This window comes from Phocoena phocoena, chromosome 2 (genome assembly GCF_963924675.1).
Source record: "Phocoena phocoena chromosome 2, mPhoPho1.1, whole genome shotgun sequence".
In the NCBI taxonomy this organism is placed as follows: Eukaryota; Metazoa; Chordata; class Mammalia; order Artiodactyla; family Phocoenidae; genus Phocoena; species Phocoena phocoena.
Genome location: NC_089220.1, coordinates 116,408,604 through 116,431,172, shown reverse-complemented (window position 1 = coordinate 116,431,172; position 22,569 = coordinate 116,408,604). Strand labels below are relative to the sequence as shown.

General features: G+C 39.3%; 1 protein-coding gene across 2 annotated transcripts in view; it reads left to right on the top strand.

Moving 5' to 3' along the window:
• Positions 1 to 22,569, top strand: part of EDC3 (enhancer of mRNA decapping 3) — a 49,893-nt gene that overhangs the window by 7,789 nt on the left and 19,535 nt on the right. The window contains exons 1-4 of one of the 2 annotated variants that reach the window (XM_065872076.1): positions 7,051 to 7,214; positions 10,142 to 10,257; positions 10,366 to 10,458; positions 19,700 to 20,035. In XM_065872076.1, coding sequence (XP_065728148.1) covers positions 7,051 to 7,214; positions 10,142 to 10,257; positions 10,366 to 10,458; positions 19,700 to 20,035 — 709 coding nt within the window. Of the gene's footprint in view, positions 1 to 7,003; positions 7,215 to 10,141; positions 10,459 to 19,699; positions 20,036 to 22,569 lie in introns of those variants that run through there. The other variant, XM_065872075.1, reaches the window with a different exon arrangement.

Here is a 22,569-nt window from a genome sequence, read left to right as displayed (position 1 = left end):
GCTGCTATGTAGAGAAAGAATTGGAGGGGCAGAAGTGGAAGCAGAGATACTAGTTAGAGGTTTCCTGTAATTACGAGATGATGGTGACTTGGACTAGGAAGGTGGTAGTGGAGCTGGAAATAGACCTATCTTTGAGGTGGTGACAATAGGATTTGTTGATGAATTGAAAGTATGGGATGAAGGACAAGAAAGGAATCAAGGATGACTTCTGACTTTTTTTTTTTCTTTTTTTGCCTAAGCGGTGTAGTGGATATTGGTGCCATTTATTAAGATGGGAAAAGCTTGGGAGGGAGTAAATTGGGGGATGTTGAGCGTGGGGCTAAAGAAATCAAAAATTCTATTTTGGGCATTTATGAGATGCCTGACAGACATCTTTGTAGGAACTGTCCAATGTGTGAGTTTTCATCTTTATGTTTATGGAAAACCTTGCTAGGAAGTTAATCTTATTGGAGGAATGGCTAAATATTCTGTGGCATTATATAGTGCTTATGTTGGCTACATATACTTTTCCTCCTTTTTTATTGAGATATGGCTTACATACAATAAAAATGCACAGATGTTAAATGCCCAATTCAGTGAGTTTTGATAGATGTGTACATCCTTGTAACTACTGCATCAGTAAAAACAGAACATTTTCATTTCAGGAGGCACAGAAAGAGGCCTCTGTGCCTCTTTCTAGTCAGTTTTCCACCCTATAGGCAAACACTACTGATTTTTCTCACTATAAAGTAGTGCCTCTTGTAGAAATTCTTATAAATAGACTCATATAAATGTATCTGTATGACTTCTTTCAGTTTTTGAAAATCATCTACGTTGTAGCATAAGTAATTTGTTCCTTTTTATTGTCCAGTAGTGTTCTGTTGTATAATTACACCATCGTTTGTTTCCTCTCTTCTCCTTGTTTCCAGTTTTCGGATATTGTGATAATGTACTTTGTACATGTGTGTACAAGTCTTTTTGTGAATATATGTTTTTATTTCTCCTGTGTAAATCCTAGGAATGAAGTTTTGGGTCATAGGTGTGTGTTTAATATTGTAAAAAACTGCCAAACTCTTTTCCTAAGTGCTTGTATCATTTTACACGATCAGCAGTGTAAGAGAGTTCCAGTTGCTTCACATTGTCATACACATTTGGTGCTTTCAATTTTGATCCATACTAGTGGGTGTAGTATCCTCTGTTGGTTTTTTCCCAATTTAATATTTTTTTATTGTGGTGAAGTATACATAAAATTTATCATTTTAACCATTTTTAAGTGTACAGTTCAGTGACATTAGGTGCACTCACATTGTTATGCAACCATCACCATCATCTATGTCTAGAACTTTTACATCATACCTAACTGAAACTCTGTTCCCATTAAATAGTAACACCCCGTTTCCTGCTCCCCCAACCCCTGGCATACATTGTTCTACTTTCTGTCTCTGTGAGTTTGACTATTCTAAATTCGTCATGTAAGTGGAATCATACAAGATTTGGCCTTTTGTGTCTTATTTCAGTTAGTATAATGTCTTCAAGGTTTATCTGTGTTGTAACATATATCAGAACTAACTTCTTTTTTAAGACTGAATGATATTCCATTTTACGTGTATAGCGTGTTTTGTTTATCCATTTGTCCATCATGGACGTTTGGGTTGTCTCGTGTGTGTGTGTGTGTGTGTTTAATATTTATTTATTTGGCTGCACCAGGTCTTAGTTGTGGCACGCGGGATCTTCATTGCCACATGCGGGATCTTTAGTTGTGGCTTACGGGATCTTTAGTTGCGGCGTGCAAGAGATCTAGTTTCCTGACCAGGGATCGAACCCAGGTCCCCTGCATTGGGAACACGGAATCTTAACCACTGGACCAGGGAAGTCCCTTATTGTATTTTAATTTACATTTCTCTGATAATTAATGATAATTGAACAGCTTTTCATATGTTTATTGGCTATTCATATAACTTCTTTTGCCTACTTTTAAAAAAATGTGGTGTTTCCTTTTTATTCCTGATTTGTAAGCACTCCTTATATATTCTGGATACAAGTCCTTTATCAGATATATCTATTGTGAATATTTTCTCCTTGACTGTGACTTACCTTTTCTTTTTTTCTTTTCTTGTTTTGGGGTGATTGTAACAGAAGAGGGCAGAAACATCTTTTTGCCATCAAAAATTTGAGAGTTTTCTTGAAATGCTTGGCTGCCAGGGAGGTAGCCTTCATTGGAATGATTTTGAGATGGGACTAGATTATATGGAATAACTTCCTAAATATTTTATTACAGTACCTTTGTTTTAAATTTATGACTGTCTTAACCCATCCAGAGAATGATTTGGTTTGGAAAAAAGTGGAAAATAATTTGGTTTGTAAAAAAGAGTTTTCTGCTCTGGAGTATTGTAATGCAAGCTAGGTGGCTTTACCTTTTGACTGACTGAGGCTCTATCCTGAGAAAATTATTTAAGACAAGCGCTGAATGAAATTGATCATTGCTGCACTAACTATAATTGTGAAAAATGGAATTATCTAAATGCCCATTGAGAAAAAAACTGTGATATGTGAATGCAGTGGAATATGTACAGCATGGAAAATATGCCATTGTACTAAGAAGCTGCCTTTATGCTCTGGTTACAAGTGTGTAAAATATCCATTATAATCTCTCTGTTGTAAATTCCCCATCTGTAAAATGGGATAGTAAAGTAGCTGCCTCATAGGGTTGTCATGATGATTGAAGGAAAGAATGCCCCTAAAGTCTTAGCTCATTCCTGAGACATAGTAAGTGTGCAATAAATGCTAGCTGCTGCTGCTGTTACACAATATGATGGTATGTGTATAAAGGCTGTGGGATTATGTGTGTTCCATTCACCTTTTGTTTTGTTTTTGTTTTTTTTTTGTTTTTTTTTTTGCGGTACGCTGGCCTCTCACTGTTGCGGTCTATCCTGTTGCGGAGCACAGGCTCCGGACGCGCAGGCTCAGCGGCCATGGCTCACGGGCCCAGCCGCTGCGCGGCATATGGGATCCTCCCGAACCGGGGCACGAACCCGCGTCCCCTGCATCAGCAGGCGGACTCTCAACCACTGCGCCACCAGGGAAGCCCCACCTTTTGTTTTCTTAATGGTGATTCCCCCCCCCCTTTCTGTTACCTACTATATTAAATCATCACCAAATTCAAACCATCACCTATATAGGTTTTGAATCTGTCATCTTCTTTCCATCTTCATTGCTTCTGCCTATGTCAGCTTACCACCATCTCTTAAATGGGCTGCTCTAGTTGCCTCCCAGCTGGTCTCCTGCATCTTTTTTATACCTCTTCCAACGTGTATTCTTTAATGATGACTTTTGATGAGCAAGACTTCAAAATTGTGATGAAATCTAATTCATCAGATTTTTTCTTTTATGATTAGTACTTATTTGTATTTTGGCTAAGAAATCTTTCTCTGCCCTAAGGTCACTAAAATATTCTATTTTTTTGTTTTCCCAGTAGCTTTAGTTTTAGCTTTTATGTTTAGATAGTTTATTTCAAATTAATTTTTTTGTATCTATGTGGGATAAGACTAGACCGTTATTTTTTTCTCATATATATCCAGTTATTCTAGCACCGTTTATTGAAAAATACTTTTTGATTTTTCCATTGATTTATCTTGGTACCTTGATCAGAAGTCAGTTGACCATGTGTGTGTAGGTCTATTTCTGGACTCTGTTCTGCTGATCTAGTTGTCTGTACTCGCACCAATACCACACTGATTTTCTATAGCTTTATAGTAAAACTTGAAAGAAGATAGTGTAAAACAACTACCTCTGTTTTTCTTTTATATGATTATTTTGGCTACTCTAAGTATTTTGCATTTCCATATAGATTTTAGGACCAGTTTTTCAGTTTCTCCAAAAAGGCCAGCTGGGATTTTTATTAATATTTGTATTTGATCCACAGATCAACTTGGGGAGAATTGACAACTTTAAGCTCTTCAGTCTGTGAATGTGGTACATCTCTCCATTTATTTAGATCTTTTAATTTTTCTCAGCAGTCTTTCGGTTTTTATCATAGAGGTCCTGCCCATTTTTCATTAGATTTATTCCTAAGTATTTTGGTTTTTAATACTGTTATAAATAGTATTTTAAAATTTCATTTTCAGTTGTTTGTTGCTATTATATAAAATACAGTTGTTTATTTTATATTGAGCATGTATCCTGTGATCTTGCTAAAGTCATACTAGTAGGATTTTGGGGGGTGATACATTCCTTAGGGTTTTCTACATGCACAGTCAATAATACAGCTTACAAATAAAGATAACTTTACATCTTCCTTTCCAATATTTATGCTTTTTATTTCTTTTTCTTTTTTTATTTCACTGGCTAGGACCTAAATATAGTGTTGAATAAGAAGCAGAAGTGGCGAGAGTGGACATTCTTGCCTTCTCCCAGTTATGCGGGGGAAAGAATTCATTGTTTCACCATTAGTATGGTGTTAGCTTTAATTGTTTTGTAGATGCCACTGCCCCTTTTTTATATCATGGATGGATGTTGAATTTTGTCAGATTATCTTTCTACATTTATTGACATGACCATCCATGATTTCCCATTTACTTTGTTAATGTGGTAGAAGAGGTTGATATTTTTTAAAAATTGACCTTTTTATTTGAGATAACTGTAGATTCATATGCACTTGTAAGAAATAATAGAGATTCCACATACCCTACCTGGTTTTCCCCATTGGTGACGTCTTGCAAAACTATAGTACAATATCACTACCAGGATATTGACATTGATATGGTCAAGTATAGAATGTTTCCGTTACTACAAGGATCCCTCATGTTGCTCATTTATAATCATCCCTGTTTTCTTCCTGCCTCCCAACACTTCCCTCACCCCTGGGAACCACTAATCTCTTCTCCATTTCTATAGTTTGTTCTTTCAAGAATATTACACAAATGGAATCATACAGAATGTAATCTTTTGGGGTTGGCTTTTTTTCACTTTTTCTCCCTGGCATGAATATACCACAGTTTGTTTCACTATTCACACATGGAAGGTCATCTAGGCTGTTCCAGTTTGAGGCTATCAGGAGTAAACCTGATATGAACATTCATGTGCAGGTTTTCATGTGAACTTAAGTCTTCCTTTCTCTGAGATAAATGACCAGTCGTGCAGTTGCTGGGTCACGTAGGAGTTGCATGTTTAGATTTTTTATAAATTGCCAAATTGTTTTCCAGAATGGCTGCACCATTTAGTAGTCCTGTCAGCAATGTGTGAGTGTATGAGTAAACCAGTTTTTCCACATCCTTGCTCGCACTTGGTGTTACTGTTTTTCATTTTAGCCATTCTGGTGGATATGTAGTGATATCTCATTGTGGTTTTAGTTTGTATTTCCCTAATGGTTAATGATGTTGAATATCTTTTCATGTACTTATTTACCATCTGTATATCTTCTTTGTTGAAACGTCTTTTTGTGTCTTTTGCCCATTATGGATTGGATTGTTTGGGTTTTTTTACCATTGAGTTTTGAGAGTTCTTTTTTTAAAAATATTTATTTATTTATTTATTTGGCTGTGCCGGGTCTTAGTTGTGGCACACGGGATCTTCGTTGCAGCATGTGGGATCTTTAGTTGCAGCACGCGGGATCTTTAGTTGCGGCATGCAGGATTTTTAGTTGCGGCATGTGGGATCTTTAGTTGCAGCATGCGGGATCTTTAGTTGCGGCATGCGAACTCTTAGTTGTGGCATGCATCTAGTTCCCTGACTAGGAATCGAACCTAGGCCCCCTGCATTGGGAACACGGAGTCTTGGCCACTGGACCACCAGGGAAGTCCCGAGAGTTCTTTATATATTCCAGATACTAGTCATTTGTCCTTGTCAGATAATGCAGTTTGCAAATATTTTCTGCCAGTCTGTAACTTTTCTTTTTTATCCTCCTAACAAGGATCCTCTTGCAGAGCAAAAGTTTTTAATTTTCAAGAAGTCCATCTGATCAGTTTCTCTTTTAATGGATCAAGTCTAAGAACTTTTTGCCTCACCCTAGATCCTGAAGGCTTCTCTTATGCTTTTCCTAAAAGTTTTATAGTTTGACATTTTACATTTAAGTCCATGACCCATTTTGAGTAAACGTATATATAAATTAAGAGATTTAGGTCAGTGTTCATTTTCTACTGATAGATATCCATTTATTCCATCACTGTTTGTTTGTTTTAACAACAAAAGCAAGGTATAATTGTATTCTTTCACTGGAGGATACGAAGCCTGATATAGTTATTAAACTAAGTATCTATGTTATTTTATTTTAAAAAATATTTATGTTCTGCTGCTTGAGTCATCAAAGAAGATTGTCTTAATTCTCTTCTGTTGACTTAAAAAATTATTCTTGAATTTAAAAAAAAAATTTTTTGGCTGCATTGGGTCTTTGCTGTGCGGGGGCTTTCTCTAGTTGTGGCGAGTGGGGGCTACTCTTCGTTGCAGTCTGTGAGCTGCTTGTTGTGGTGGCTTCTCTTGTTGCGGAGCATGGGCTCTAAGTGCACAAGCTCAGTAGTTGTAGCATGCGGGCTTCAGTAGTTGTGGCACGTGGGCTCAGTAGTTGCAGCGTCTGGGCTCTAGGGCTCACAGCCTTCAGTAGTTGTGGCGCATGGGCTCAGTAGTTGTAGCTCACAGGCTCTAGAGCTCAGGCTCAGTAGTTGTGGTGCACGGGCTTAGTTGCTCCGCCAGCTGTGGGATCTTCCCCCGTGTCATGTGGGATCTTCCCAGACCAGGGATTGAATATATATATATATAATATATATATAATGTTATAAACAGGTGGTTGTTTTTGTGATTTGATGTGCAGGTAAATATCCAGTGCATGTGGTTTAAAGCAGTTGTAAGATCTATGTATATAATGGTATTGCTTATTCATTAGTATGCTTACTCCTACTAAAAAAAAAGCTTTATTTTTTATGCTTTATTACCTCAATTAAGGATATGATAGAATATATATTATTAAGAACACCTGATACAGACCTGGTATAATGTTTGGTGAATTTTATTAAAGATTTATCTTTTTCTCAAGGTACACTGCATTGTTCCTTCTCTCCACGGTGGTCTCACATCTGAGACATGGCTGCGGATTGGCTGGGCAGTATTGTGTCCATCAACTGTGGAGATAGCTTGGGTGTCTATCAGGGAAGAGTATCAGCAGTGGATCAGGTCAGCCAGACCATTTCTCTCACCCGGCCTTTCCACAATGGAGTGAAGTGCCTTGTTCCAGAAGTCACTTTCAGGTGAGTATCCTGATTCTTCCAAATCCAGTCTGGTGATCTGTGGAGCTTGACCTAGGTCTCATTGCCAATATTCTCTTGCATAGGGCTACTTTTGAGTAGAGTCTTATCAGCGGTGAGATTTTGCAATCTTAGATCTTATAGTTCTACTGTTTCCGCAGAGACTTTGTGTCATAATTAGCTTTCAGCTAATGATTCAGGGTTTGTGAAACATTTTTCTTATCTCTGTCAAACATGCAATATTATATTTAAATGCGTCAAATTCAGAATAATATTTCTGTTTTCTGGTTTCAGATTTCCTTTCTCAGTTTTGTATTATTTGTGCTTTCTTACATCTAAGGTCTTTATTGATCCCCCCACCCCACCATGTAAATATCTCTCTTTGTAGATTTATATTATGATTTATCTCCAGAGGCACACTGTAGCCAGTAGCTGAAGTTCTTAGCTACAGGAATGTATTTTTCTTAGTGTTTGCTAACAGATCTCAACCTTAGATGTCTCCACATCCCTCTTTTCACAAGTTTGACAGAAACCTCCCTTTCTTATGTCTTTTTTTTTTTTTTAAAAAAGAGACTGTCTGGCAAGAGCTTCCTTGACTTCCTAAACAACACCCACATGTAACCTTTTCTGTAGGTGTATCCATTCTTATTGCTTATCTCCTCTGAAGTCTTCATGGAAGAAATATCCTTTGTGTTCAGGGCTAACCTTATCGCACGTATGCTTTATGTGCTATCCTTTTCTATCTCCTTTGAGGCCCTACTCCTTTTCTTTTGTGTCCTCACTTGCAACCTTTATACTGTCACTTTTCTCTTTGCTATCTAACATTCCCAGGCCTCCCCCATAGTAAAAACACTCCCCCCTGCCCCACCTACACACACACCTTGCATTTGCCACTAGGTATTGCCCTGTCATTTCCCTTCTCTTTGTACTCATAATTCTTTTCAGAGCAAAATACAGTTGACCCTTGAAAAATGAGGAGGTTAGGGCGCCAACTGCCTGCGCCATCGACAGTCTGGGTATAACTTTACATTTGACCCTCAGTATCCATGGTTCTGTCTCTGCAGATTCAACCAACCATGGATCATGTGGTACTATCGAATGTGTTTAGTGGGAAAGAAAAATCCATGTATAAGTGGACCTGCACAGTTCAAACTGTTGTTCAAGGGTCAACTGTAGTCTGCTTTCATTCCCTTTGTGGCCTAGTCCCTCTAGGCCCTCCCTACTCCACCATTGTCTTTTTTCCAACTTTACCATCTTGCTGAAGTAGCTTTTGCCAAGTGCCAAATTCAGTGGAGTGTCTCAATGCTAATCTTATTCAAATGTGCCCTAACTGTTGGAATGGCCTCTTCTTATAGTTTCTTTGTCACCCTTTGGGTTTTCTTGCCATGTATTCCTCCATTCCTTTATACACCTTCCCCCCCCAACCCCCAGATTCCTTTTCTTCTCAGTTTTTAAGATGGGGTTAGTCAAAGTTCTATCTTTGGTTCTTTTCTCAGTCTGTATTCTCTTTAGACAGTCTCATGGGTATCTTCTTACACATTAGTGAGATCCCAAATCTTTAATTTAGACCCATTATGTGAATTACATACACTTTAATTTAATTGTCTACTGGTCATTTCCAGGTGGATATCCCACAGAATATCCTAAATTTAAGATTTTCAAAGCTGAGCTCATTATGTTATCTGCAGATTTCTTCCTCCCAAGGTGTACCCTTAATTAGTGACTAACGACACCTTTCACCCAAGTTAGAAGCTTAGGAGTCATAATAAATTCTTTCTCTTGATCCTCATGTTCAGTTAGTTACCAAATTCTGTGGATTCCAAATGTTATTTGGTTCTGTCCTCCCCTCTCTCTTTGCACTGTCACTTGCCCTGTTCATCCCCTCTTATTTCTTGCCTCATCTCCTAACTGGTAACCCTGCGTCTAGTTTCTCCACCTTCCTTACAGCCACCAGGAAAATCCAGTGTGATTATGATCTGATCCCTAATTTCCTCCACAGCCTTAGCTCCTAATGGCCCTCCATAAGCATTCTACTCTTTAGTAACACTGTGACATTTGCAGGTCCTCAAATGGCCCACGTTTTCTCAATCTCTGAGCCTTGGCCTAAGATGCCCCTCTCCCTACCATACTCTGCTTGGCCAACTCTTATTTTCCTTCCCCCACCAGACTTAGCTTAAGTGCTTCAACCATCTCTGCCAGACTCGCATGTATTTTGCTTTGGGGAGCTCTAGTCCCCTGTACATACCTCTGTCATAGTATTTAACACTTTTGATTACTTACTTGAATTTTCTGCTGACCAGACTGTGAGTTCCTTGTGGGCATGTAATGCTTTTCATAGCTATATATACCCCACTTCTAGTACAGGGCTTACCATATAGTAAGTACTCTGTGTATACCTATCGGATGAGCAGGTGAGTGAATGAATGAAAAAAAACTATTAAGCAGTCTAGAAATCTAAGATGTTAATGATAGTTTTGTGATTAACAATAGGTCTCTATATTTTTTACTGAAGTATAGTTGATTTACAATGTTGTGCTAATTTCTGCTGTACAGCAGAGTGACTCGGTTATACATATGTATACATTCTTTTTTATATTATTCTCCATTATGGTCTATCCCAGGACACTGAATATAGTTCCCTGTGCTTTACAGTAGGACCTTGTCCATAAATTCTAATAGTTTGTATCTCCTAACCCCAAACTCCCACTCCATCCCTCCCCCTCCCCAACTCCCCCTCCCCCAGTGCTGTGTCAGTTGAATGTCAGTGGCTGAGCCTTGTCTTTAAGTGCTCTACTACCTTTTCTAGGTTTTGCCTCTGATGACTCATTGAAATGCAGCCCTGCAAAGGTGTAGCTGGTTGCTGTTGATCCCAGTTCATCTCTGTTATCACTATTATAGTTTTGAGGCTTGGACTCTTTTGTATATTTCAGGGCAGGTGACATAACGGAATTAAAAATTCTGGAGATACCAGGTCCTGGAGAAAACCAACATTTTGGAGACCTTCATCAGACAGAATTAGGCCCCTCTGGTGTTGGGTGCCAAGTAGGTATCAATCAGAATGGCACGGGCAAGTTGGTCAAGAAGCCAGCCTCTTCCAGCAGTGCCCCTCAGAACATCCCTAAGAGGACAGATGTGAAGAGCCAAGATGTTGCAGTCTCTCCCCAGCAGCAGTGCTCAAAGAGCTATGTGGACAGGCACATGGAATCCTTGAGTCAGTCCAAAAGTTTCCGTCGTCGGCACAACTCTTGTAAGTTGGATCAAGTTAATATTTCTTCTTAACCTGATGTTTCCTGTCCACTTATCCACTTCTGTTCTTTAAATAAGTCATTTATTACCCTAATAAAAAAAGGATGCTGGCAGAGCTTCGCAAAAATATAGCATGTTTCTTTTCTTCTGGATCTAGTTTCTCAAGATATTAAAGGGAAAGGAAATGAGCTGTTAGAGACTCACACCAGCTCCCTGCCCTCTCCCACCTCTTCCCTTCCTTCTAAAAAAGTCAGTGATCTGCCTAGAGTTCACATAGACAAAAGTGATGTTGTTTTTAATCTGGTGACTGGTGGTAGTAGTGAAGTCTGGGTTGAACCTGCACTAAAGCTGTTCTGGGGATTCTTGAATAACTTCTCTTTTTGTGATTTGACTCCCATCCTCAGAGGAGAGGAAGGGATGGGCCTAGGCATCTCTGTGATCTTACAGTTTCTGACAGATGGACAGTTTTAAATTTGCTGTGTTCACTGTCCCGGCCGGCACACCAAGGAGGGCATACACTGGTGTGTGTTAATGCCCAGTTTTGTTTGGTACTGACAAATTGTTGAATGTCGCTTGCTCATTATAGAACTGTAGTTAATTCACAAGAATCAGGTATGTTCTTTAACATATTGAATATTTACTAGAATAATGTTATAATAGTGAATTATAGAAGATTCACTAGAATCTGTGTGGCCCTTCAGAAGCCAACATTTTTAAGTTTTGAAAATGCCTGATTCTGTGACTAAACTATTGGAATTTTGAAGGAAAAAAAGGTATTTCAAGGCACTTTTCCTTCAGTGCTTCTTAAATAACTATCTGAATTGACAGTGATTGAAGATCTGAGACTGAAATTGAGTTGTTAGTTCTTCTGTATCCTTTGAAAAACTGTAGAATTATTGGATACAAAATGACTTTTTCCATTTAGACTTCAACCTTCTGTACTTTGCTTTATTTTCTCTTTAAGAAAAAAAAAAACTTTTTTCTAAATAAATAGAAAAGGGGCTTCCCTGGTGGCGCAGTGGTTGAGAGTCTGCCTGCCGATGCAGGGGACGCGGGTTCGTGTCCCCGTCCGGGAGGATCCCACATGCCGCAGAGCGGCTGGGCCCGTGAGCCATGGCTGCTGAGCCTGCGCGTCCGGAGCCTGTGCTCTGCAACGGGAGAGGCCACAACAGTGAGAGGCCCGTGTACTGCAAAAAAAAAAAAAAAATAGAAAGGTAGAACCAATGTACTGAGCTTCGAAGTTGATGTACCTGCCCTTTAAAAAAAAAAAAAAAAAACATTTTTTCTTTACCAAAAAATTGACTCTCTGTTAAGTTCGAATGTTCAAGCAGTTTATAATCTCTCATGTACTTGTAGATAATCTTCATTAGCAATTTGTAAATTACATTTTTCACACATATTTTCCCCTTTATTAACATCTTAACATTACTATGATACATTTGTTACATTTAATGAACCAGTGTTGATACATTAACCAAAGTCTATATTTTATTCAGATTGCCATAGTTTTTACCTCATGTCCTTGTTACAGGCTCTCATCCAGCATACCACATTACATTTAGTAGTCATGTCTTCTCTTGGCTCTGATGGTTTCTCAGACTTTCATTGTTTTTGATAACCTAGACAGTTTTGATGAGCACTGGTCAGCTGTTTTGTAGAATATTCCTCAATTGGTATTTGATGTTTTTCTCATGATTAGACTGGGGTTGTATGCTTTTGGGAGGAAGACCACAGAGAGAAAGTGTCATTTTCATCACGTCATATCAAGAGTACGTACTGCCACCGTGGTTTATGACTTTTGATGTTGACCTTGATTGCCTGGCTAAGGTAGTGTGTGTCAGAGTTCTCCTCTGAAGTCAGTATGTACAGCCCACACCTAAGGAGTGGAGACTTATGCAGAGTATCTACATAAGTTACTTGGAATTCTTCTGCACCAGAGATTTGTCTCTTCTCTCTCATTTGTTTTTATCATTTATTTTTATCAGTATGGACTTATAAGTATTTATTTTATACTTTGGCTTATAATTCAATACCACTTTATTTTGGTACTCAGATTGTTTCAGCTTTGGACGCTGAGAGCTCTTCCAGTTGGCTACTGTGTACCTTTGACATGCTCCCATCATTGTGGGTGGGGTTTTTTTTTCCCCCAGTACTTCCTTACTTTCTGGCACTACAAGGTGCTCCAGGTTTATCTTTTATATTTCCTGCCCCAGCCCTAGAATCAGCCATGTCTCCAAGGAGCCCTGTTTCCTTTTACTGGAGAATGGTATTACAAACCACAGTCTAGCCACTAGATATGCTCATTGCTACTGGGTGTCGCCCTTCAGCTGACAGCAGGAAAATATATATGTGTATACTCAACCAGTGTATGTACACATATCTGTAGATACTTCTTTATGTAACCTTCACTACTATAATATTAAGCTAAATATAAGTTCATACTGATGTGTGCAAGGCTAATCCATTACCACATGGATCATTCTAGCCTCCTCCTTATCTGTAACCTCTCCCTCCAACTGTGAGAAACCCATACCATCTGCCATCCATTGACTTAAATTATTCAATTCCAATATACAGTATCAGAATTACTAACCCTAATCCATACTCGCACCCCCTTCGTTGACTTGTTTCATGTATTTGTAACAGATTGTTTCCTTACATTCAGCATTTCATCCTTGGACCCTACAACCTCCTCAGTGATTTTTTAAAAAAATTTGCATGCATTAAGGCTCACTCTTTGTGCTCTAAAGTTCTGTGGGTTTTAACAAGTACATAGTATCTTGTATCTCTCATTACAGTACTCTGCAGAATCCCCTGTGTTTCGCCTATTCAGTCCTTCCCCTTTTCTCTCAGGGACCGCCCGCCGCCCCCCTCCCCCAGCAACTACTGATCTTTTTACCCTCCACCTCTGTAGTTTTGCCTTTTCCAGAATATCCCATAATTAAAATTACGTAGTATGTAGCCTTTTCAGACTAGCTTCTTTCACTTGATATGTATTTAAGATTCATCCATGTCTTTTTGTGGCTTGGTAGCCCATTTCCTTTTATTGCTGAATAATATTCCATTGTATGGATATATCAGGACATCTTGGTGGCTTCCAGCTTTTGGTGATTATGAATAAAGCTGCTGTAAATATTTGTGTGCAGGTTTTATGTGGACATAAGTTTTTAGGTGAGTTGGGTAAATACCTAGGGGGTGTGATTGCTGGGTGTTATGGTGAGACTTGTCAGTTTGTTTCTTTTTCTTTTCTTCCCCCGTTACTAATGATTATAGCAACTCTCTTGAAAGAGTACAGTTAACTTCAAAACAAGTAATTTATTTGATCTTTAACAAGTCTGATATAGTAAAAAGTGGGGTCACTCTCAAAAGTATACTCTGGTTGGGCTTCCCTGGTGGTGCAGTGGTTAAGAATCCACCTGCCAATGCAGGGGACACGGGTTCAAGCCCTGGTCCGGGAAAATCCCACATACTGTGGAGCAACTAAGCCCATGCGCCACAACTACTGAAGCCCGTGTGCCTAGAGCCCGTGCTCCACAACAAGAGAAGCCACTGCAATGAGAAGCCCGTGCACCGTAACAAAGAGTAGCCCCCGCTCACCACAACTAGAGAAAGCCCGCGCACAGCAACGAAGACCCAACGCAGCCAAAAAAATAAAATTAAACTAAAAAGTTTTTTTAAAAAGTGTGCTCTGGTTGATGCTTCTTCTGCTTTCGCTGTTTGATCCATTCCCCTTTCCTATATTATTAAGTGCATGTAAATAAGGTCATGGGCAGTAAACTGTTAGACTCTCTTTTCGAGAATTTCTTTTGAATCCAGATTTGTGTGGAAGATGTCTGTGGCCTGGGAATTGGATGATGTGATGTGGCTCAGAATTGGTTTGTGATAGAAAACAGAGTTACACTTATTTATCTGATTCGTGAACCCTGTAAGATAAGTAGAAAGGTCTGCCGGAGATTGACTGACTTAGCATTTATGTAGCATTTTAAGGATTCCAAGGAGGTAGATTGGTTTCTTCCCACCACAGTTGTAATGTAGATTATTAATGTTTGTTTCATGGATGAGTGAGAAATGGAGATTAAGTCTTTTTCTTATTAGAGATCTGTAAATCAAATTTTCTCTGGTATATGTACATTGATGTTGAGACTAGTAGATTGATAAAGCTATAGGAATATAATCTCTCGTTGATTCTGGCTTTTAATTGTTCTTTCAGAGTTAGTAATAAGTTGTTGACGGATTTGTTGGTTCTAGTTACCTAATCCAACACTGATGAGAGCTTTAGCACAAGCAGATTTTAATCTCTTCTTTTAGATTGTAAAAGAAGGGGGGGGTGGGAGGGTGGTTATAAAGAGTAGTTCCGGTGACTTTGGTCGTTGAACTGACCACTTAGAATATTTGTCAAGTGGATGAATGGAGCATCAGTCCCAGGGAGCAGAGGGAAACCTCCTGAGGCCTGTTATATGGTCTGTTTAGTGTAACAGTGATCCCACCATCTGAGGCCTTAAAGTTATTTTTTGCTTAGTTTTCATGATCCTTCTGCGGTTCTAATGTGACTTCTTAACCTCCTTGGATGTGCTTCATTTATCCACCAGACTTGAAAACCCTGGTGCTGCTGCTGGGGCCCAAGAAGTTGACTGATTACCAGGGCCTGGAATTTGGGAGTTGAAAAGAAGGTACCAGATACTCTCAGGAACCTGCTCACAAAGCCCATTGAGTCCGACACTAAAACATTTGTAATTTGACCTTCATGTGCCCTTTAGCGTGCTGTAAGTGCAGGACAAAGTTCCCCTTTACAATATGTGTGTGACAAAAACCAATAAATAAGTGGCACTGTTACACAACAATGGGTTTGTTATAAGTTGTCCTGGCCAAAGGGCCTCTGTGCCAAAGGCTGGCAGCAAAATGGCACAGGAAGGCAGCCAGCCTCTAGTCTTAACACACACTTGGCCCTTGTAATTGAAAGGTAAAGAAATCTGGGAAGCATTGTTTATCTTTTCCAGAGGAAGTGCTTTTCTCTCCTAGTGGCCAAAGGCCAGTTTAATACAGAGCCAGGCCCTTTGGGCTGAATAAGCCAAGTATTGAGACAGCTTATTCACCCAGGACTTCCCAATATTTGTTTTAAAGTATGAGGAAAGGGAAGAATAAGAGACAACTGAGAATTTTAGCCTGCCTTTCATTTACTTTATATTCTCTTACCTTTTTCTTGCTGACCTATGGTGTCAGTATTTCCTCTTGGAAATTTTTTTCACTATCTGCTTTCCTGACAGTATTTGGAACATAGCTGATCCTTAGTGTATCTTTGTCAAATGAATGAATGGAAGATCTTTAGTCAGAGGGAGCATGAGAAAATACTTGATACTTTCTAAAGTCAGAACTGTGGGTTTGTAAGTTATGTTTGTAGAGTCTGTGGCCAAGCCAAAAATGATTTCCCGTTTTGCTTCTTTTACTGTCTTCTCTACCATTGATAAACTGCTTGTCTTCATCTGTCATTTTGATAGGTCCAGGATAGTTCATTGTCAGTTCATAATGGACATGACTGAACTGATTTCCTGTGAAGCCCTTGCGTCATACTCCCTCTTGTATCATTGTTGACTTCATCTTCCTGTCCTTTTCAGTCACGCAACACACTTGGCATAGTTTTTGATGGTTCCCTTTCTTTCTCACAGTCTCAAGTTGTCTTTTTTTTTATAACCTCTTTAGAGGCTTTTGTTGTTTGGGGTTTTTTTGTTTTGTTTTGTTTTTTGGTATGGCTGTTTTGATTTCATAATTCAGCAGAGATTCTTGTTTACTTATGGTGGACCAGGCATAGTATTGGCTAACAGGTCTGAATGACAAGTGACACACTTAACACCTTGAATAGAACAGAGATTCAAAGAATTCTGGTTACATTCAGTTAATTAAAAATTTTTTTTTCTTTTAATGGCAGTTATAGTTGGAGAGAATACCTGTGAGAGGCATGATGTAGAGCAGACTGAGCAAACTTTTTCTGTAAAGGATCGGATATTAAATAGTTTAGGCCTTGCAGGCCATAAGATCTCTGTTTCAAACATTTAACTTTGTCTTTGTAGCACATAAGGAGCCTTAGACAATATGTAAACAAATGAATGTAACTGTGTTCCAGTAAAACTTTATTTACAGAAGCAGACAGTGTTTGGGCTGGATTTGGCCCCAGGGCTATGATGTAGAGTACACACTTAGGGTGAAGTTAATCAGTGGTAGTCCATATGGATTCATGTTTGGAATAACCTTGATTACTTTTTAATTTGGGAGGCTGTCTTCTTAGATCTGATTAGATTACATTTTTAAAACAGTCTGGTTAAAGAAGCCTATAAGAGAAATAGAGGAAGTGTTATGTCTGCCATTCTCTTGTTCACTTATAATTGCATTATTAGTATTATCTTTAATACATAGCTGCTTTTTTTTTTTTTTGGTTGCACTGCACAGCATGTGGGATCTTAGTTTTCCAACCAGGGATTGAACCCGCACCCCCTGCATTAGAAGCATGGAGTCTTAACCACTGGACCGCCAGGAAGTCCCAATACATAGCTTTTTTATAGGAATCCTTTAAAGCCGCTTACTCACTTTTGTACGCTTTAGTAGTTAAAAATGTATATAGTTGCTCAATGTGAATGTACTTAATGTCATCGAACGGTACACTTAAAAATGGTTTTAAATGGTAAATTGTATGTTATGTATATTTTACCACAATTTAAAAATTCTGATGTAAATCCACTTGCATGGACACACTTCTTGTTATGGAACATCATTCATTCCTCAGATAGTTCAAATACTGGCAGTGATTGGGTGGCATGAAACCTCATAAGGGTGCCAATTTCCATCTGTACATTAAGTTCATAAGGCTTAATTTCTTCCTGTTTCTAGTTAAAAGAAAGTAAATAAAATATTCAGTATCTTCTCCCTGCATCCCAGTGGATCATCCTTTGCACTCCTGGGTATGCACACAACCACTGGAGAGAGACCCCTGGGCCAGAGACCTATTTCCTAATAATCTTGATTTAATATTTTTTATTTTTTAAAATAAATTTATTTATTTGGCTGCGTTGGGTCTTCATTGCTGTGCGTTGGCTTTCTCTAGTTGGGGCAAGCGGGGGCTACCCTTAATTGCGATACACAGGCTTCTCATTGCGGTGGCTTCTCTTGTTGTGGAGCATGGGCTCTAGGTGCATGGGCTTCATTAGTTGTGGCACATGGGCTCTAGAGCGCAGGCTCAGTAGTTGTGGCGTACGGGCTTAGTTGCTTCGCGGTATGTGGGATCTTCCCAGACCAGGGCTTGAACCCGTGTCCCCTGCTTTGGCAGGTGGATTCTTAACCACTGTGCCACCAGGGATGTCCCTATTGATTTAATATTGAGGCAGTACATTGATAATCTTGCAAACTGGACTTTTTTCTCTGGTTCTTCCCTAGCCTGCATACATCGCTAATGGTGTTATCCTGACCTTGTATTTTCATTCTTGCTCTCGCATTCCTAATCCAACTCTGTTTCTCATGCATATTTCTATAGCACTTTATATAAACTTCTATTATAATTCTCATTATATTGTATTTTAGTTATTTGCTTATATATCTCTCCTCCTTCCTTTTTGGGTAGCATGTCTTGGTTATGTACTATATTCCTGGTACCTGGCTATGGCACACAGCATGCTCTCACTAAATGTTTTTATCAGAATATCGGAACTAGAACTTAACCCAGACTTTGACAAGCTTCTCAGTGGTTCGTAATCTCAGCTGTTTATGGTGACTCAGCCAACTCTTCCTCCCCTTCATAATTTTGGTCAGCCTTAGGTTTTTTTCAGAGGCCTAAATCTCATCCTAACTGCCAGTATAGCCCTTTTCCATACCAATATTTGGCATTAGGAAGACTTAGACATGAGTTATATTTTGCACAGTATTCATCTTTCAGAATAATTGTTGTAATTGATCTTGCTGATATTGATTGATAGCATTAAAGAAGTATTTATTGACTGCTATGTACTAGAAACCCTGCTAGGGGTACCACAGTGATCGTTTTACATACAAGGAAATTGAGAAGTTGGGTGATAGGTATAAGATTATACAGCATGCAAATAGATCCTAGGTCTCGTGACTCATGGTCCATTGGATAGAAGGGAGTTGCTGAGAGTAAAGTTAGAGCAGTATAGTTGGGATGATATGTGTGAGGGGGTTTGCTCATGATCATTCTAACCTCTTCTTGAGTATTTTCAATAATTGAGCTGGTTCTCACAAAAGGAAGTACATTATGTTTATCCAGACTATGTTGGCAGTTCCATTTACCATACCAGTCACCTGGTCCATCCTTTCAGGATGATCAGATGGGGATCAAACTATTAACTCAGTTCAGGATTCTCTGGGAAGGGATGGTTTGGAGAATTCTGTGGGGTCTTCTGCCTTGGCTGCTAGAGGAGTAGTTGACTGATATGTGGTGGCCAAATAGAGTTTCAGAGACAGAGAGTGACTGACTGCTGTGGTGTTAATATGCATCTTGGTGTGCCCTCTACAGGATCAGGTCAATATGGTCCTTGTCATCATTTGATGGTTCAGAAATTGCTTACCCAAAAGTGGTAAAATTTTGAGAAAAGAGATCACATTAACCAAAAGATCTAAAAACAGGCCTATAAATCAAAATATATCAACTTATAGTGGTAGATGTATATCTGGCTCAAGGTCTGGAATCTGTCTAAACCCAGGGATTCCCTCCTACTGGGGTCTAGCCTAAGACTGAGTTAAAAAATCAGAAGATTGCTTGCTTGGTAAGCATGGAATTCAGAGCCACTTGAGTAAGATCTTCCTATGAGCTTCAGGTTATGAGGACTTGGCCTTCTTTTACTCTGGGGGTATTTCTCTCTTAATTAACTGCTGGACATTCAGAATCAAACCACCCAGACCTGTGGGAGGAGACTGCTATATTCTTTCCCTTCCACTTTTTTGATATATTCAGTTGTCAAAAAAGCCTCAGTCATTACCAATTCCCTTATGAAGAGCAGAGCTTAAGATTTCCAGGAGTACTGCTTATTTCATATTCACTGTTAGTTGGGTAATATACGAAATCTATTATTCCATGAGATTTGTGGTAATTTTTTCTACTTAATGGGTTTAGGAATAGCTTTGCCTTATACCATTTTCACATTGATTCCTGTACCACTGTCCACAAAGGACTAATGTATTTTCCACTTATACTGAGCACTTTCTGTGGGCACACTGACTTTAGTCCCTGTTTTTTTCTCCAGGGTCGTCTAGTAGCAGGCACCCAAATCAGGCAACTCCAAAGAAAAGTGGCTTAAAGAACGGCCAGATGAAGAATAAAGATGACGAGTGCTTTGGGGATGATATTGAGGAGATCCCAGATACAGATTTTGATTTTGAAGGGAACCTGGCCCTTTTTGACAAAGCAGCTGTGTTTGAGGAGATTGATACTTATGAGAGGAGAAGTGGTACCCGTTCCCGGGGCATCCCAAGTGAGAGGCCTACTCGGTACCGCCATGATGAGAACATCCTGGAGTCTGAGCCCATCGTCTATCGTCGGATCACAGTGCCTCACAACATGGGCAAGGAGTTCTGCACAGGTAAGTTAACCCCACGTCCCACTGGCTGCTCTTCCTTTTTTTTTTTTTAATACTTGAAACAGAATGACCCAGATTCTGAGTCAGAGTCTTGTAGTAGGAATTAACTCAAGGGGCATGGTGGTTGGCCCATTATATTGTCTTTTAGAGACTGTGGCCATCCTACCTACCACTAGGTTAGCGTGGGGGCTGATTTCTCTACATGTCCATTTATATCCTATACCTGGCAGGATCTGGTCTGCTGTTAAGTATGTTATGGTTAACAACTAAAGGCATAGAGGCTGACTATCTAGATTGACATAGTCAGCTCTATTTTCACTTTGGCTTCACTGTTACTGCCTGTAGATTTTACCAGAAGTTCAACTCTGTTTCACTGGTTGTTTGCTGGGGTAAGAAATAGAGCTGAGTAGTTGAAACCATTGGCTAAAATTAGGGTTTCAATAAATTACATTTGTTTACTACACTGTCCTCATCTCCTGCTAGCCCTGGTCATTGAGGGTTGGCTAGTCATAATGCTTATGTGACGGTGTAGTGCCTTGGTAATTAGGTAGGTCACTGTGTATGATAGCCTAATCTGTTAACTCAGTGATTTTTAATTTTGTGGTTTTGTTTTTTCTTTTAGCATTTGGATCTTTTCTTCAAACATGGCATTTGAGGCAGCTGTAGGACAGGTGGTCTACCTCATCCTTGTCTCTGTCCCTTCCCCCCAAACTTATTATTAACTGGGCTTCTTAGATTACAGATTGAAACTATTGTTGTTAAATGATCTTAGGAGCTAAAGGAGGAATCGATCATTTTAATGAGTATAATAATCATTTGGAGTCTTGACTATAGGGAATATAAACCTTGAATGCTAGTAGCAGTTACAGGGAGATTTATGGAGACAGCTTAGTTACATATGGGGGAAAATCAGAGATATGGCATGGCATTTTTGTAAACATCAGTAGGGCTCTGTTGTATTTGGTTTTGCTGAGTGTAAAAGCTTCTGTATGAAAAAAAAGAAATAAACAGATTGTCAGGTTAAGAAAGACTACTAATTTCTGTCTTTCACGATCAGACTGTGGCAGGCACGCCTCTTTACTAAGGTAGTTTCCTTAAGTGACACTGACAGTGTGAGTTGCTGAACTCCTTTGATTTTTATCACCTATGTTAAGGCAGACAACCTAGCTCAGAATCAGGCTTAATTTAAATTGCCAGGTTTTAAGCTTTTCAAAGGCAGCTGTTGTCCATCAGGTCTGGTCGTATACTCAGATCCTGCTGTCCATCCACTTTTTTTTTTTTTTTTAAACATCTTTATTGGAGTATAATTGCTTTACAGTGGTGTGTTAGTTTAACAAAGTGAATCAGCTATACATACACCGTCCATCCACTTTTGACTGTTCTCCTTTTTACTGCCCTCAGTGGCAAAATAAGCTGCCTTTACAGGTCATTCTCTGGAAGCTGAGGTGGTTGGGTCGTGCCGTGTGTGATTTCCCTGAAATTCCTGAGCTTGGGGAGATTATAGCCTGCCTTGGAGTGAAGTGGCTAACAGGGAGAGAATAGCACTAAGAATCAGGAAAGATTCTCAGATCTAAAAGAGCCTAAGAAAACATTTGCCAAAGTAGACAACAGGAGAGGTGGGAATTTTTTCTTCCTACATACTCTGTCTCCCCAGCTTAATGTTCGCATTTTGTTTAATGACAGAAGTGAAAGTTCCCTCCTCTCATATTTTTCCAGAATTGCCATTAACAGACATACTACAAACCACATGTGCTAGGCACTGGCCAAGAACTCGGGTGTGGCGGCTTGTGGTGTGTAGCAACCAGTTGCATTTCACTGAAGCATGACAGTGAGGGTACAAGAGGCCCTATAGCCTCATGCCATCTGGTTTTTCTCTTTGTTCTCAGCAGTGATAAGGAGTGGAAATGAAGTCCTTTTGCCAAGCAGGATCTATGCTGGAAATAGAGCAAGCAAGCAGTTATCTTGCTGAGCAGCTTCTACAGGTGATTTTGTCTCTGCTCCAGCTCCAAGGCACAAGTCGCAAAGCAGGTTTTTACTCAGTGTTATTCACGTAGTGCCTGGCTGGGGACACTTTTCCAGTTGGATTTACTATCCAAACGTTAGTATCAGAATGAGGCAAGCTATCTGGAATATGTGGGGAAACAAGCTAGGACAAAAAAAAATGTTAGTGTTAGGTTACTTGATCACCTAGTATAATTTTCTCATTTAACAGATTGAGAACACTGAGGTCCAGAGAGGTAAAGTCTCTATAAACCTTATCTATCACATTTCCTTTCCTTTTCTGAATACAGATATGTTAAAGAGAAAGAAGGATATAAGAAGAGAAGGGCAGTTTAATGGCAATTAGACTACATAGTGTTTTCTCTTTAGTATTCCCTCAGGAATAGACCAACTTAGATCTGCAGTTGTAGAGAGTGGTTTGGCTGGCTCCCCAATCTAGCCTTGTGACATTCATGTCCTAGAACCCCAAATACTTATTTTCTGCTAATTCCCAGAGTAGCAAAAGGACAACATGTTTACTACCCACTTGGTAATGG